Source organism: Triticum urartu, chromosome 1A, assembly GCF_056163025.1.
Source record: "Triticum urartu cultivar PI428250 chromosome 1A, HENAU_Tu73, whole genome shotgun sequence".
Classification (NCBI taxonomy): Eukaryota; Viridiplantae; Streptophyta; class Magnoliopsida; order Poales; family Poaceae; genus Triticum; species Triticum urartu.
The window spans coordinates 549,634,878-549,651,139 of NC_141873.1; the positions used below are offsets into that span (position 1 = coordinate 549,634,878).

At 44.4% G+C, this 16,262-nt stretch overlaps 1 protein-coding gene and 1 pseudogene across 1 annotated transcript in view; one reads left to right on the forward strand and one right to left on the reverse strand.

The window, feature by feature from the left end:
• Positions 1 to 6,055: 6,055 nt before the first annotated feature.
• On the forward strand, positions 6,056 to 7,922 carry LOC125538625 (putative purine permease 4 pseudogene; annotated as a pseudogene).
• Positions 7,923 to 10,246: 2,324 nt separating this feature from the next.
• LOC125538634 (uncharacterized) overlaps positions 10,247 to 16,262 on the reverse strand; it is a 31,557-nt gene continuing 25,541 nt past the window's right edge. The window contains exons 5-7 of the mRNA XM_048701897.2: positions 11,641 to 11,983; positions 11,469 to 11,549; positions 10,247 to 10,667 (exon numbers count right to left, since the gene is read on the reverse strand). Of these exons, the coding sequence (XP_048557854.2) occupies positions 10,611 to 10,667; positions 11,469 to 11,549; positions 11,641 to 11,983 (481 nt within the window). The 3' untranslated portion in view covers positions 10,247 to 10,610. The remainder of the gene's footprint in view (positions 10,668 to 11,468; positions 11,550 to 11,640; positions 11,984 to 16,262) is intronic.

Genomic DNA, 16,262 nt, shown 5'->3' on the forward strand with positions numbered 1-16,262 from the left:
GAAGGTTTGAGCATGCCCGGGTTATAAATCACACGCGGTTCTAGGGTAGTAACAGTTGGTGATAAGCATTCACACACGACTTCCTATTGGAAATCGTTTGCAAATGTAAGCAAAGCCATTGAATTCGGCCGACCACCACGTCTTCTCTCCCAAGGCAATCGCTTCCTCCCCCTGGCGGTCATCCAGATCCTATAAGTATTGCGCCTCTCGTTCCACCAGTATTCTCATCTATGCATTATGTCTCCCTGGCCCTCTCGATCTCAATCTGTGCAATGACGCCGTCGGTGAGCCCATGCGTCCACAAGAAGCTTAAGGCGCCGCTCTGCAACAACGATGAGGCACCAAGCAGTGACGAGGAGGACCCCTGCGCACCACCGGACTTGGTCGCGCCTGATCCACCCACCGAGGAGTAGTTTTGGAGTTAGTACGACCTTGTTCTCTGGAAGACCTTGCCTCCAGATGAAAAAGCCATGTAATTGACGGTCGTGAAGGCAGACGAGAATAAGCGCGGGGAGGAAGAGGTGGCTAAGGCTGCTTGGAAGGTGAATGAGCTGGAGCTTTGGCGGGAGATGCACCCACGCGTGAAGGAGATCGATGAAGACGGTTACTTCCTTGCCAAGAGGGCCAAAGGCGGGAGCCACCTCCTCACGTCATAGAGGTGGGAGGATCGTGTCGAGCAGGCCACCAATAAGGAGTTACTGTATGCGCCGTGTGCACTGGCCATGTCGGATGCCTACATCTGCTGAGAAGCCGCCACAAAGCATGTTGCGGAGTGCGAGGCAGAGGAGGAGGCCAACTCTCTGCGCGCTGGGAAGCCGGTGCGCACCAGAGAATCCATAGCAAGAGAAAGGGCCCTCAAGAGAGATTATTGGATTTAGTTAATTTATATTTATTTTATTTTTCTACTGAATGCCTCATTTTTTTAGTCAAACTAGCTTCTGAGAATATATTTATATTGATGTCAATCACGTTTCAGAAGAGTTAACTGTATGCGATTTGGGCTATAAAACACATGAGTTGTCGCGATCTTTACAGACGTTCTACTGAAAATTGTTGTTTGTGAAACTTGAAGCATCACACACAATTGCTTTGTAATAATTGTGTGAACTCTATTGGACACAGATTAACTATTGAAGTTGTATGAGATGTGTAGTTGTCATCACACACAATTCCAAAACTCGGCCCGTTTGCCAGTCTTAGCCCACGATCATTCAGAAGAGCCCTTGTGCAATAGATTAGGTCATCGCTTATGTTTCGTTGCGAAGAACTGTATGAACTTTGTCACATATAGTTACTTTTTTTTGGTCATGTATGATGGACCTACGATCACACACAATTTTTTTTTCTACAAACGGTTCTTTTTTTGAAGCACCTCTTGATGCTACTTTAACACACAATTTTTCCCTGCTGTGTGCGATTTAGGGGTCTTACTAGTGGTCGAGTGTAGTAGTGATGTATTCTTTGAAAGATGGCAAATTAATTTTTAACCATGGCAAACTTATTGTTAATTTTTGTTTTTTTTCCTTCAACCATGCCAACGTTATTGTTTGGACATGGCAATTTTGTAAGTTAGACCGTGTCAATATTTATTTTTTGGCTGTGGCAAATTTACTTTTTAAACCATGGCAAAAGCATCTTCCTGACCATGGCATTTTTATTTTCTGAACCATGGAAGATTCATAATTCATTACGTGGCAACTATTTAATTTTTAAACCATGGCAACTTTATTGTTTGCACCATGGTATATTTCATTTTTCAACCATGGTAATTTTTCTTTGTTTGGACCATCACTAGTTCTGTATTTGACACCACAACAAAATTTTATTTTGGACCATGGAAAATTTATTACTTTAAACATGACAACTTGTTTCTGTTTAGACAATGGGAAAATTTATTACTTCAACAATAGCAAATTTATTTCTTTACCCCTTCATGTCTACACAACCATAGAAACATTTATTGCACACACCATCATAATTTATTGAGTTTTTTTTTAAATTCAACTTTGACAACATTTGTTGAATAGAGCATGGTAAACAAATGTAGACCATGGCAATTTTGATCACATGGCTTCATTTTTTTCCATGCGTGTTAGATAGAAAAATATATATCATGATTTACTTGTTTTTTATCCATGATAAAGTTTTAATTCAGCCATGTGGATTTTTTTCTTTTTCTTACATATCATGGCAAATTTTCTGATTTTTTCCTTTTTTACATTTTTGTTTTTCTGAAAATGATTGTACCATTCATTCTTCATGGCAATTTTATCATCTATACGATGGCAAAATATCACCCTAAGTGTTTTCAACGTATATGTGATTTTTTTACCATGAATATGTTTGTCCTGCAGGTTTTAACATGGCAAGTTTTGTGATTTTTTCATTTTTCCCGTACTAACTATTGATAATTTAAGGAATGTTCACTGTGTGTTTTCACGAAAAGTTTTGGCAATTTTGTGTGGGCCGCTTGAGGCCCAATAAAGAGGCTAGCGAGGGATTGTAGCGAACGAAAAACGTTCGCTCGTCCCCCCATCCTGCTCGAACGAATCGTTTGATTCTAGTGCCTCTCCTACCGATGTCAGGTGGTTATCGGGGTCCAAAGTATAATGCGTAAAATCAAAAAAGAAGTGCAGTTTAGAAAAATACATTAAAAGAGACACGAAACTGAAAAATATTATATACAAAATTTTATGAAACTTCAGAAAGTAACGTAACACTATCATAAAAAAAACTGAACCATCACAAAATTCATAGGGCTTTAGCAGTTCTGTATAAGAGAAAAACCGAGCAAAGGAGCTCACATATATCACAAACAATATATTATGCAAGCACGTGACATATAGCCACCCACAGTGGCGGAGCTTGGTGGGGGCCAACCTGGGCCATGGCCCTCCAGCTCATATGAATTTTTTGTATATACCTTAGTATTAGGCCTATTTATCCACCAAAAATCATTCAAAAGAAATTATCTTTGCCCCCCCCCCCCCCCCCCATGATTCCACTCCGCCACTGGCCACCCGACATTATTTTACTCGCTGCAAAACATGTTGCGCCATGGCATATCGTCACTTATAGTGAATTATCTTTGGTTTGACGACCCACCTTAAGATCAGGTCAGGAGATATACACTAGGCCATGGATGCATGCTCTTGATTATGATACAGCATGTGACAATGTACATGTGCAAAAATTTAGCTGAGGTTGGTTTGAGTTTTCTTTCTTTAGGTAAGCACCTCTTTGAGAAAGACCTTGTAGTTTTCAGGTCTAGGGATTAAACACATGCTTTGCACTGCACAGGGCCGTAGAACACAGCATGTGGATGTTAGGCCATGGAGCTGCCAATAATTCCCCTTGGTACGTAACCCACTCCAAAAATTGATACGAGACAATAATTGGATAGGCAACAAATCGGGAAAGGAGGATTCCAATCCCACTGCATTCTTTCCATTTCCTTGAAAAACAGCGCCCACATGATCTCAACGTTCCTAATCTGAAACAAATCATTTTTAACGCCCTAGAATGGATCCGGTCCATCGGCCATATATTCATACACAGTTTCACAATTTTTCGGCACTAAGTAGTCCCTGATCGATACGGATGATCTACACCATAAACCAGCAATCAGTTCACCGGATATATTGATCTATTTGGTTTCAAGCTTTTCGCACCGAACGAATGTAACATGTATTTTGAAATGCAGAGGGATTTGGCTCTAACAGTAGTAGTAACGTAGAAGACCACATCGATGTTCTAACAAATTTGAGAAGTACCAAAGTCTCATGAAACTCATATTCCATCTGGATCTTTCGTGGAGGTTCCTGCAGGTTTTTTCATTTTTCATTTTCTTTTTTCATGCTTTTTTCGACAAAGGATGAATTATGTTGACTCACAATGAAGTATCAAGTGGATACAAACACAGTGAGCACGCATCTGGCTTCTGCATAGTTAGGATGCACACAACCAACACAAATGCATGCATGCAGTTGAACACACTAAAAAATAGCAAAGTCATACAAGACTAAGAACTATGCCTCAACATGGGAAAAAAATCAAAGTGATCAAAACAACGATTGACAAGCTACATCCTTGACCATATCCGCATTAACCATGTATTGACACCACAAGGACTTCAAGGTTCTTCAAGAACAACCCCTTCATGAAGGGAACGATGCTGAACTGCCACTATCACCGAATCGAACCACCAAAGGTCGGATTCTTCACCCTGAACAACGAGTCCGAGCATATCCGAGCAATGCCTTTAGCAAGGTCATGACGCAAAAACATCGTCATTGCCAAGTATAACCTACCCGGGCCAGACTTAGGATTTACACCCAATAGTTCAAGACTGGGTACTCAAAGAGCAGCACTGAATTGGAGTCAATCATGAGTTGTCGCCACCATTTTTGGAAGATCCCAACAACTACATGTGTTCTAGAAATCTCACCATTACCAATGGACCACCATACCCTCTGAATCAAGTCATCGTCCACACAATGCCATAGACCGTCGAAGGAAAACTAGAGAGAGTGAGAGCCACCAAAACCCACACCCACACCCACAGTGAAGCCTCCTGGCTGCTTCATAGAACCTCGCCCGAACGATCTGTTGACAGGTGTTACCATAGTAGAGAAATCCTTCCAACTCAAACACCAGACTGAGACGTTCACTGATGCTATTGGATGCGACTAACAGCGAGAAAGGGAGCAACCAGCCCGACCCTTACTAGCAGTCACTGCCTATGCCCCATCCAGCAGGGCCCCGATCAGGCCGGATCCGACGTCAATGCCACCGCATAGCAGCACGAGATCCCCGACCAGCATGACAAGCAGCGGGGGCTTGGCCGCCCTGCTGCATTGGAAGGGAGTGCTGAAGGACCGAAGTAGCAGCTACTATGACGGACCCCGATGGGGGTGGGGGATGGAAGGACGTGTGATGTAGGTGAAAAATTCCACCGCCACTTTCCTTGGAGTCAGTGTGGGCTTCGCCGACGGCTTCTCTAGTGACGGCGAGACATGCGGGAGGGGGGAGGATATGTCATCGCAGTGGCGACTAGTGCCCGCCTGAGCCGCCTAATGGAAGCGCCACGGGGGTGTGATCCTTTTTTTGAAGATGTGGGCGCAACAAGTTTTCTTCTAGTGGAGGGATATGACTACTTGTTTCACGCTAATGTCACGTCACTTAGAGAGGACTTGGCGAATTCTCATCTAGATCAGTATTTTTGGGTTTGGTTGCAATTTTGTGTGCCAATGGCGGATCATGCACATGATTGAGCCACTGAGATGAGATATGATCAGTCCTCTATCTCTGAGAGAAGGAAGAACGGTGTGCGGTTTTCCGATCTTGGGTTTAAGATGCATGCATGCTTGCTTTGCATACACACATGCATGACCCAAGAACACGGCATGTGAACGCTAGGCGAGCCGTCAATAGTTCCCGTACGTTGTTGGTGCTATGTAGTAATCCGGCCCACTCCCAAAATGGATACGGGACAATCCTGGACATAAGCAAACAGAGAAAGGCAAATTCCAATACGATTGCATCCGGTTGTTTTCCGCTTACAACCCCAGCAGCATCTCAACGACCCCTATGCATCTCAACCAAATCGGTGTGGGAATGAAGAAACACATGTGCAGTTTCACACAAATTGTTCAGCAACTAATTCAGGGATCTTCTGCGATATGTTCAGCACCCAACAACCAATCCATCAATTTAATTCGGAGATATATATATATATATATATATATATATATATATATATATATATATATATATATATACTACTACATTACTGGACATTCTCGATTAATTGGCTCCTACTACTTCCTTAGTACTATATTTGGATTTGAGCAATGAATGCATGAATACATCCATATATTCATGCAAATTTTGCACTTACTTCCATGCAATGCTTCCTCTCATGCCTCATCTTAGGAGTACTAATTTTCTGCTGATCATTAATTTCCAGCTTTGATGTGATCCCAAATATACACGAGTATATATACTGACCAAACAATAGACTAGTAACGTATTGTAACTGACGCCTAGCTTTTTCACATCCGGCCGCCCGGAAAAGCAAGAAACGGAAGGCGCAGCAGTGTAAAAAACCTTCTATAAATCCTCCTTACTCTACGCAATTCCTGCATGGCCTTTTGTGATCTCTGATCTTCCCCAACAAGAAAATTTCCCCAACCCGATATATACATGCCGCCTATGTACAATCCCCGTCGCCCATCGCCAGTTCGCCATCCATCCATCGATCCCTCCTACTCCTCCTTGACCACGACGGCGACGCGCGCGGCAATGGCGATCTCCTCCGGGCCGGCGGGCGCAGCCACGGCGGCCCCGCGCCGCAGGAGCAGGTCGATGGTGCTCCTGATGGCCAACTACGCGGCGCTTCTGATCGGGTCCGTCGTCTCCAGCCTGCTCTCCAGGTTCTACTTCGAGCACGGCGGGCAGAACAAGTGGGTGGTCACGCTTGTGCAGTCCGCGGGGTTCCCGACGCTCGTGGTCGCCGCGTTCCTCGCCGGCCGGCCCGTTTCCGCGCCTCGGCCGTTTCTTTGGTTCTCGCGGCGCTTCCTGGCCGTGTGCCTGTTCATCGGCGCGCTCATGGGCGTCAACAACCTGCTCTTCGCCTACAGCTCGTCGCTCCTGCCGGTGTCCACCTCGTCGCTGCTGCTGTCCACTCAGCTCGCCTTCACGCTCGTCCTCGCCGTCGCCATCGTCCGTCACCCGCTCACCTTCGTCAACCTCAACGCCGTTGTGCTCATGACGCTCTGCTCCGTGCTCCTCGCGCTCCGGTCCGGCGACTCGGGCGAGAGTCCGGACAGGAAGGGATACATCATCGGTTTCGTCGTCACGCTCGGCGCCGCGGGGCTCTTCTCCGCGTACCTCCCCGTCATGGAGCTGCTGTACCGGGAGGCGGTCTCCGGCGGGTTCATCCTGGCGGTGGAGGTGCAGGCCGTGATGCAGGCCATGGCGTCCGTCGTGGCGGCGATCGGACTCGCGGCGACCGGCGGTTTCAGTAACGATGTGGCCCACTGGAAGGGGTCCCACGCCGTGTACTGGGTGGTGGTTGCGACGCTGGTGGTGACGTGGCAGGCGTGCTTCATGGGCACCGCCGGCGTGATCTACCTAACGTCGTCGCTCCACAGCGGCGTGTGCATGGCCGCGGTGCTCACGGCCAATGTCATTGGCGGCGTCGTCGTGTTCGGCGATCCTTTCGGCGCCGAGAAGGCCGTGGCCACCGCGCTCTGCGTCTGGGGCCTTTCCTCGTACCTCTACGGCGAGTACACCAAGAACAAGAAGAAAGACGCTGATGATCAGGACGACGACACCATCCTCCCGGGCGCCCATGACGACGGCGAGCACAAGAGCCTCACCGCCGGCAGCCGCGAGCCGGGAAGCGAAACCGTCTGAAGCAAACGGGACAGCGCCGGCCACAGGGGGTACGTTACAACAAATGCAATGGAAACTGAAAATTTCTTACTGTAGACGTGTCATCTACTCATGTTACTTCGATTAGTCAAGGAATTATATTTACTGCTTACAAAGGGACAAGAATGGCGTGGTGATCATGACCAATGCTTGTTTGGTGCACTGCCATGTATCTTGGCTAGCTTGTGATGTTCTCTTCAGGATTTATCACAGAATGGATGCATGTTGCACTTGCATGGGTGTGTGAAAAACTTGCACATTAATGTAGTACCATCAACAGGGACATACCATCCATATATATCTTCTATTGAGATCGATATGGTAAATTTTTCCTGCGTTGTTCCTGCAATGCATCAATTGGCAACAGTTTACCTAGTTAGCGAGCTAGCTAACTGGCCTGCTCTGAAACTGTGTGGCCTTTCCCCCCTTGTTGTCATGTCATGGCTCCTTATCCTTATACTGTGTGTACATGAGGTATCGGTTATTGGTATGGACCATCACTTCTATTTAGACACCAGCAGTACATGCATATCTTTATTTTTTTACTTGACATGGGAGGAAATATGATGGTTCCTAGGTACTCAATCCGTTCACAAATATGAGACGTTTTGGATATTTTCAATGCGGATGACATACGGACTGAAATGGGTGAACAAATACACTAAACATGCCTACATAATCCCTCTGATCCGGATGTGGAGTTTTTAAGCTCGAGCTCAAATGACAGTAAGTTTGAAAAAATAAAAAAAATCTGATTTTTTTGGCAAACTTTAAAGAATGTTTGGGGTGCATGAAAAAATTCAGCACAAAATCACATCGGTGCAATGTGTTGGTAAAAAAACCAAAATCGATACTATGAAAATGTTACTTTCAAATGTATTTTGGAGGTCTGAATTTGTTTTTATTGCCACGACTTGCCCCAGTGTGATTTCGTGGTGAAACTTTGCATGCACTTCAAACATTTCTTAAAGTTTGCCACAAAAAAGATTCAGAATTTTTTGAATTTGTTTTCTATTTTACTGTTCATATGGTAGGAGCATTTGAGCTCGAGTTTAGAAGGATACTTACACTCTGGTCTTTTTTATTCCACGTATAAGATTTGTATCAAGTCAAACTTTACAAAGTTTGACCAAATTTATATTAAAAAAATATAAAAATACACTAAACATGTCTAAATAACCCCTCTGGTCCGGATGTGGAGTTTTTAAGCTCGAGCTCAAATGACAGTAAGTTCGAAAAAATAAAAAAAAATCTGATTTTTTTGGCAAACTTTAAAGAATGTTTTGGGTGCATGAAAAAATTCAGCACAAAATCACATCGGTGCAATGTGTTGGTAAAAAAACCAAAATTGATACTATGAAAATGTTACTTTCAAATGTATTTTGGAGGTCTGAATTTGTTTTTATTGCCACGACTTGCCCCAGTGTGATTTCGTGGTGAAACTTTGCATGCACTTCAAACATTTCTTAAAGTTTGCCATAAAAAAAGATTCAGAATTTTTTGAATTTTTTTTTCTATTTTACTGTTCATGGTAGGAGCATTTGAGCTCGAATTTAGAAGGATACTTACACTCTGGTCTTTTTTATTCCGCGTATAAGATTTGACCAAATTTATATTAAAAATTATAAAAATCTACAATACCAAATATATAAAATATGAACTTACATTCCATAATAAATATAATAATATTGATTTTGTATTGCGAATGTTTCTATAAGTTTGGTCAAATCAAAGATACTTCTACTTCAGATAAATCTTATATTCAAGGAATACATCCAATTCAGAAAAATGTTAGGACGTTTTATATTTGTGAACGGATGGAGTATTGACTAGCAATAGAACACATTTCCACCGTGTGTGGAGTGGCAAACACCTTTCTCGTTCTCATTGTCCCATGACCAAACAAGCAACATTTGCTGCTCCACAAATTAATCTCTATTATATTTACACACCAACAACACATGTGCCTTTTTCCTTCTAAAAAATACCCATGCACATCTTTAATTTTGACTTGATAGGAGGAATACTCACTAATACGAGGGTCCCTTTTTCCCAACAAAAGATGAATTTTATGAACTCAAAATAAAGCCATCACCCATCATGCCCTCCAAGAGTAAGTAAACGCTTCTGCCACGAAGAAACCTTTAAGCGATGTGTTCCCCATCAAACTTCACCAGTTGCATGTTCAGATTTTCCACCGCGACCAATGCCTCAACGCCATAGTCGCCATGATAACGGAGCTCTATCACTATTGAGGAGATGGAGTTCGAGAGAAGGGTATGCCGAGATCTTTGGATTGCACGATTTGACTTGAACTTAGCCAATCTCAGCATCGCAAATGGTCAGTAATAATCAGCGAAATAGGCCGGGAGAACCGGTCGAAAATCCAGGCCAGGAGAACGAGACAAAAATCTTGTGGTTAAATTACGTTAGGGGGTTAACTATACCTTAGAAAAAGGTTAGGAGAATTGTGTCCCAAATTCCATAGTCTGGGGTGTCTAACATACTTATCTGGTAGGTACAAAATCTAATAGGCCCTCGGTAGCCCCAGCGGCAAAGGGTTGGCTAAAGAGTCCCAAAGAACACCCCTAAATGGAAGGCTGGTCTAAACTAAAGTTAATGCCGAGCGTACTAGAGCATATTTAGAGAAGGTCCCTTTTCGCCTACTTACACTGCTCCCGCATCCACATGTATAGAGCCTCGTGAAACTTAACGAAACTGATATCGACTGACTAGCACTAGGCCTAGTTAAAGCGGTCGCTAGGTCAACAAAATTTACATTGAGTAGGGTAGACATAACATCAAGAGCTCATCCCTTTGTGCTTTTGCCAACGCAAAGCAACAAATAGTTACTGAAAATAGAAACTCAAGAGGCAAAGCAACAAATAGTTCTTGCAAAACAGAAACTTGAGATGCATGGTGGCAATTGGTAGCAGAGATGCAACATTCCTAAACCATTATTGGGTAGCACAACATCAACCTCATAAATTATTTTCCGGATTTTTTATTTGAGTCAAACTCATGGAATGCCCATCCATGATCACTAACTATCTTCAACCTCTCTTTCTCTTGCTACCGCTTTTCCCGATGCTTCTCCTCACCAATAACTCCAAAATATCCTTTCTACCGTTGTTGCGCCATTGTTGGAGTCACGCCCGAGCTCCTCTTTGAGCTTAGTCAGAGTTGGAGTCCTCGTCATCCGTCGCCATGCCCTTCAGGCCGCCCACGCGCTGCAGAATAACAGAAAGCTCAACAAGGTGATCATCCATTTTGGCTACATGCCAAGTCACTGTGGTGCGAACAGAGAGAAACTGAAAACCAAAAACACTGAAAGCAAAATATTCAATGGGTTTGGCTGCGATTCTGGCCCCAAGACGCAAGACGGTACTAGGAAAATTAACTGTCTCCAAGACAAAGTACTTCCTCCATCCAAATTTTGTCAGCCCCGCTCGTATCTTAAAACAATATTCAATATAGATGTCACTTGCAAAATATGTTATATAATATAGTAATTGTATTGTTAGATTTGTATTTGAAAGAAGTTTTTACTAATATATTTTTTCTTAAACATATAATTCATATTTTGTAACTTGAATTTATGATAGAAATCTAACTCAAACTCTAATGATATCCGCACTCGAGCATGTCAACCACTCCCACCTAGGGTCACACCTTTCACATCTGCTCCATACACAATGTAAAGTTCTAGAATATCAACTGGTATGTGCTTTCACCGTCAAAGGGTGTAGATATAACACGACTTCCTGGCCACACGTGTAAGAGCACCTAGGCTAGGAGATGGGCACGTTGGTCACCCTCAGCCCCCCCCCCCCCCCTAAAAAAATCTCTAAAAATCTAATTACAATGCGAAATTTAGAAATAACAAACGCAGTTGGATCTAAACAACTAATCATTTAAATATAATTATAATCCCAATGAGGTTAATCACAATCAAATATATAATCATCAAGAATAATAAAATCATGGCGATGAAGTGAAGTGCAAATAGCAGTGGAAAAGCTAGTGAGTACCTTCTCGGACTTCTTCTCCTTGACTTTGTACCTGTTCCTGTTCCTGTTGGCCTGCCAAAGCCACTCCCCTGGGCAGATGTTCTGCACGCACGAACAGATGGTGTCAGTGATACCAAAACGAATCCATGATTCAAAGGAAAAAATAAAAAAAGCTTTGGGCATGCATGCATACGTTGACTTGCTTCTGGACTATCTCGGGGCGCCTGTGGGGGAACCGCGGCAGCTTGGTGCCCGTCATGGCCAACCAGTCCTCGTCTTTCTCCTCGTGCGTCAGCTGTGTAACGACCTGCGGCACCACCGGCCTCGCCATGGCCGCCTTCTCCTCCTCCTCCTCGACGGGCGGAGGCACCTCTACCATGGGCGCCTTCCCTTTCTGCTCCTTTGTCGCCTTGATCGACTCCTGACGCTGCGGCTGCTGCTGCTTCTTAGGCTTCCCTTTGGGGGCTGGCTGCTGCTTCTCCTCCTTCGCCCCTGGCTGCTTCTTGCTGGCGGCGGTGTGAGGTTCCTCCGAAGAACTGGTCAACATCATTTTTGACATCAGTAGAACGATCGACGACACAACCTGAACTCAAAAATGTTTATCTCTTACGGCAACGTTGCGGCGTTGTTGGGTTGGAAGGGAGGGTCTGGGTGACACGATCAAAACGATCGACCAGATGAAATAGAGCAACAGAACTAACGCATGACTATGTATGTTGTACGTAGTAGTATCAATCTATTTTGAGCCACATGAAACTATTAATGTGGAATTAGTACCAGAGTGTTTGTGGACGGATATGCAAGCTCACTGGAAAGATACTCTATATATAATGCTGGAGATTGATCAGATTATCTATCCTGAGGATAATCTGATGATGCTTAATGGGACATTATTACTCTACTGGTAGTGGAAAAACATGATTAAAATAAACTTCCGTTTCTAAAGATGAAAATAGAAGACTAAAAAAAGTGTTTAAAGAAATTAGAAACAAACGCAAAATATTTGCCTAATCTTGTCAATAAAGAAGAAGGTTACTAGTGGTTCAAAGGAGGAGGCAATTACTCCTCCACAAATGGACAAAAACTCTCACGGCATAATGGAACCCAGGTGCCTTGCACTAGTGGGTGGTTACCCAAAGCTTGGCTTCGGCCTTATTGAGCGCCAAGACTATCATCAGCATGTTAGATGGCAAAAATGAATCATTGGTTCAGGAGCGCTAGGCCGTAGCCTTATAGTCTGCTGGTAATTTGCGTGACCCGTTTGAGACATGGATTGCGCTTGCGGAAAAATTAAGCATGTTTCTATGTATGTTTTCTGTGTGTTCTTCCCGAATGGGAACATAGATACGCCACCGAGAACAAGGTCCTCGCTATCCTTCACACGGAGGAAGAGTACTCGCGTCGTAGAGGTGGGGTCAAGTGGATTACCAAAGGGGATGCAAACACACGCTACTTTCATGCATAAGCGAATGGCCGTAGGCGTAAGTGCTCCATCCAGCGTCCGCAATCGGAGCAGGGCATATCTATACTTTCAACATTAGCTGGACGGGCTCGGCTGAGCCCAAATTGGGTGTGCTGCACTCTAATCTGTGGGTTCACTCGCAGCGTGTTTCGCATGAGGAAAATTCTAAGCTTTTGTGCTCCTTCCTGGCTCAAGAGATCGACGCGTAGCTTCTCTCCATGGAACTGGATAAGGTGTGCGGTCTAGACGGTTGGTCGGTTGCCTTCTTCCACATGTTCTTGAATTTTCTGAAGGGCCCTTTGCTTGCCATCTGCACTGGTTTCACGGTCGGTACGCTTGACATATGTAGGTTAAAATTTGACATACTTCCGTTAATTTTGAAGTCAAGGGGGCTGACAAAACATTTGCTAATTTCGCCTGATAGCGCTGATCAATGTTCCTTTTAAAATCCATTGTAAAAAGCCTATGCCTCACGTCCCTCTCCGGTGGCCCATCGCGTCATAAATAGATGTCGATCCGCGTTTATCAAAGACTGTTACATCCTTGAAGGATTAGTGGCATTGCATGAGATAATGCACAGAGTCAAGAGATGTAGACAATAGGTGACCCTACTTAAGTTAGATATCAAAAGATCTTATGATTGTGTCAACTAGGTATTTCTCCACGAGGTTTTTCTTCACAATGGTTTTGAGGCTAGGTGGGTTCAACAAGCATGGGTTGATACAAGGCAATCCTCTACAGCTTGCTCTTTAACTTCGTTGTCGAGGCACTCTCGGCAATGCTCGATAGGGATCGAGCTACTGGGCATATGAAGGGGGGGTGGCCACCTTATCCCCAGGGTGTGTGCACTTGCAATACATAGATGACACAATGATGTTGTTCGAACTAGACCAACTTAGTATTGCCTCGGTAAAACCAATCCTTCTATGCTTTGAGGCAATGTCGGGGATGAAGGTTAATTTCCATAAGTCCAAGGGGATGGATCACTGGGAGGAATATCAGGTTCCAAGTTAGGAGACTTCCCAATCTCGTACTTAGGATTCCCAATTAGTAACAAGAACCTTAAAATCTCTGATGGCGAGGCATTGTGTTGTTCGGTAGCTAAGAGGGTTTGCGCGTGGCATGCAAGGTCATGTCTTCGGGCGCCAGGCTGATCTTAACAAATTTGAGCATCTCCTATCTTACCATGTCCACAATGGGCTTGTTCCTTCTAGATGATGGGGCTTACACCAAACTGGACATGTCGCGCTCCAAGTTCTTTTGGGAAGGAGCTGGAGCCAAGAGGAAATACCATGAGGTTAAGTGAGTGACAGTTTTACCGTCCAAAAAAGTCAGGAGGCTTGGGCATAATAAATTTGAAACTTATGAACATTTCCCTTTTATACAAGTGGGCTTGGAAGCTCTCCCAAAATGCTAGTGGGCTTTGGGCTAAGCTTTTCAAAGCAAAGTATTTCCTGGACTGCTCTTTTGTTTTGAATCTAGGGTTTGTGGCTACCCATTTTGGAATGGGATCCAAGCGGTTAAGCTGGCTTTCACTTTGGGGGCAAAGTTTTCGACTAGGAATGGCAAGCCCATCCGCATTTTTGTTTGACTATTGGCTGGATTTGCAGCTGCTTTGGATGGAATTATGTGCTCTGTACTCCATAATAGTGGAGCCGGATATCTCGGTAGCCGAGGCATTTCTCTTCCCCCCCTAGTTGTATCCTTTCATCGTGAGCTAACCACTATCGAGAATGCTAGTCGGAACTCTCTTTGGGATAGGCTCCAATACATGCTCATGTCAAGTGGTGCGGACGTGGTTATGAGGCACCTTACTAGCTCTAGCCAGTTTTCGGTAAAATCGCTCTATGCACAACTATCTAAAACTTCTTCACTTTTTGTCATGTGCCATATTTGGAAGGCCACTACCGCTCAAAGATAAAATATTCTTGTGGCAAATGTTTAGAAACCACCTGCCAACGTCTAACAATATAGTTAAGCGCAATGAACGTTTGGATGCCCATTGTGCTTTGTGTGTGGTGCGGAAGGATGCCAACCATGTCTTCTTTAGATATCCTTTTCGCGCTTTCTGTGGAGTGCAGTCCGTGAAGCTTCGGGGCTGCATTGGGATCTAGCCTCTGGTGCAGAGTTGATCTTTCTATTGAACTCGTTACGTGGCATGTCCAAACACGTAATGTGGCCATATGTAGAGCCATTGTTATGGGCCATTCGGCAAAACGACAACAAAATTACGATTGAGGTTGCCCTCCCTCACCCTGCTGACTGCTTTTTCTAGTGCAATGTTTACATGCAGCAGTGGATGCTGCTTGGGAAGCGAAGCGACGTTGATAGCATAGTGTTGGCGACCAACAAGCTATGACGGGTCTACTTGATGGCTCGTTCATCTCCGCCGGTGTGTTAGGGTCATGGCATCCTTTTGGATCCTCCCCGAGTCTGCGGGCTCTGCCTTAGTTTGATGCCCTAGTGATTTATCTCATACTCAGGAAACCAAGTTTCCTCTATGTAGTGTGACTTGTTTGTATATTGCCGGTGTGTAGGCTTTATTAAGTTTAAGCCGGACACTTTTTTTATCTTCATTCTAAAAATAACCTCGCATTCCTCTCGTTCCAAAGTTCCCCCACAACGAGCATGATGGTGGAGGCCATCTCTTTCCTACTTTGGCCACGACCAAGAGTACCATTGTAGTCCACCCCATTGAGCGATGTTCACTCCAAGGAGGCAAGCCATGCCTTTAAAACCTTGAAAACACAGATGGAGGGTTTGCACTTGAACAAAATGTGTGTAGCAGACTCAAGCTTCCTCCTAAAAAGTTGACTGAAGCCATGGTTTGGACATCCTCTCCTCTCTAGACCCGGTGGTCGAAAATCATATTCTTGATGACAAGTCATGCAAAAAACTTCCACTTGGGGCACCCACTTATAAAACATTGCATGCTTAATCAAAATGGTGATGGACCCCTCAGCGGAAGCAGCGGAGTAGATGCCATTTGCCGCAAGCTTCCAAACAATGTTATTGGCGGTCTCTTGCTGAAGATGAACATGATCAAGCATAGCCCAAAGAGCGCAAACTTGATTGATGTGATAAATTATGAGTCCCGTGGACATGTCAATTCTCCTCAGCCAAGCATTGTCGTGGAGAGTGTGATGAGGAACAAACCTCGAGGCAAGATCTGATCTATCATCACAACCCTATCTTTCATGGCCGTCCACCTTCAGTGCAGTAGCCTCTTGCCCCGCATGTGGTGTACACGAAGTAGAGGGTTTGAACCTTGCGGTTGAACACAATATAACCAATCTAGAAGATTGAAACTCACGCGCAAGACAATTTCTATGCAGAAATCACAATATACAGGT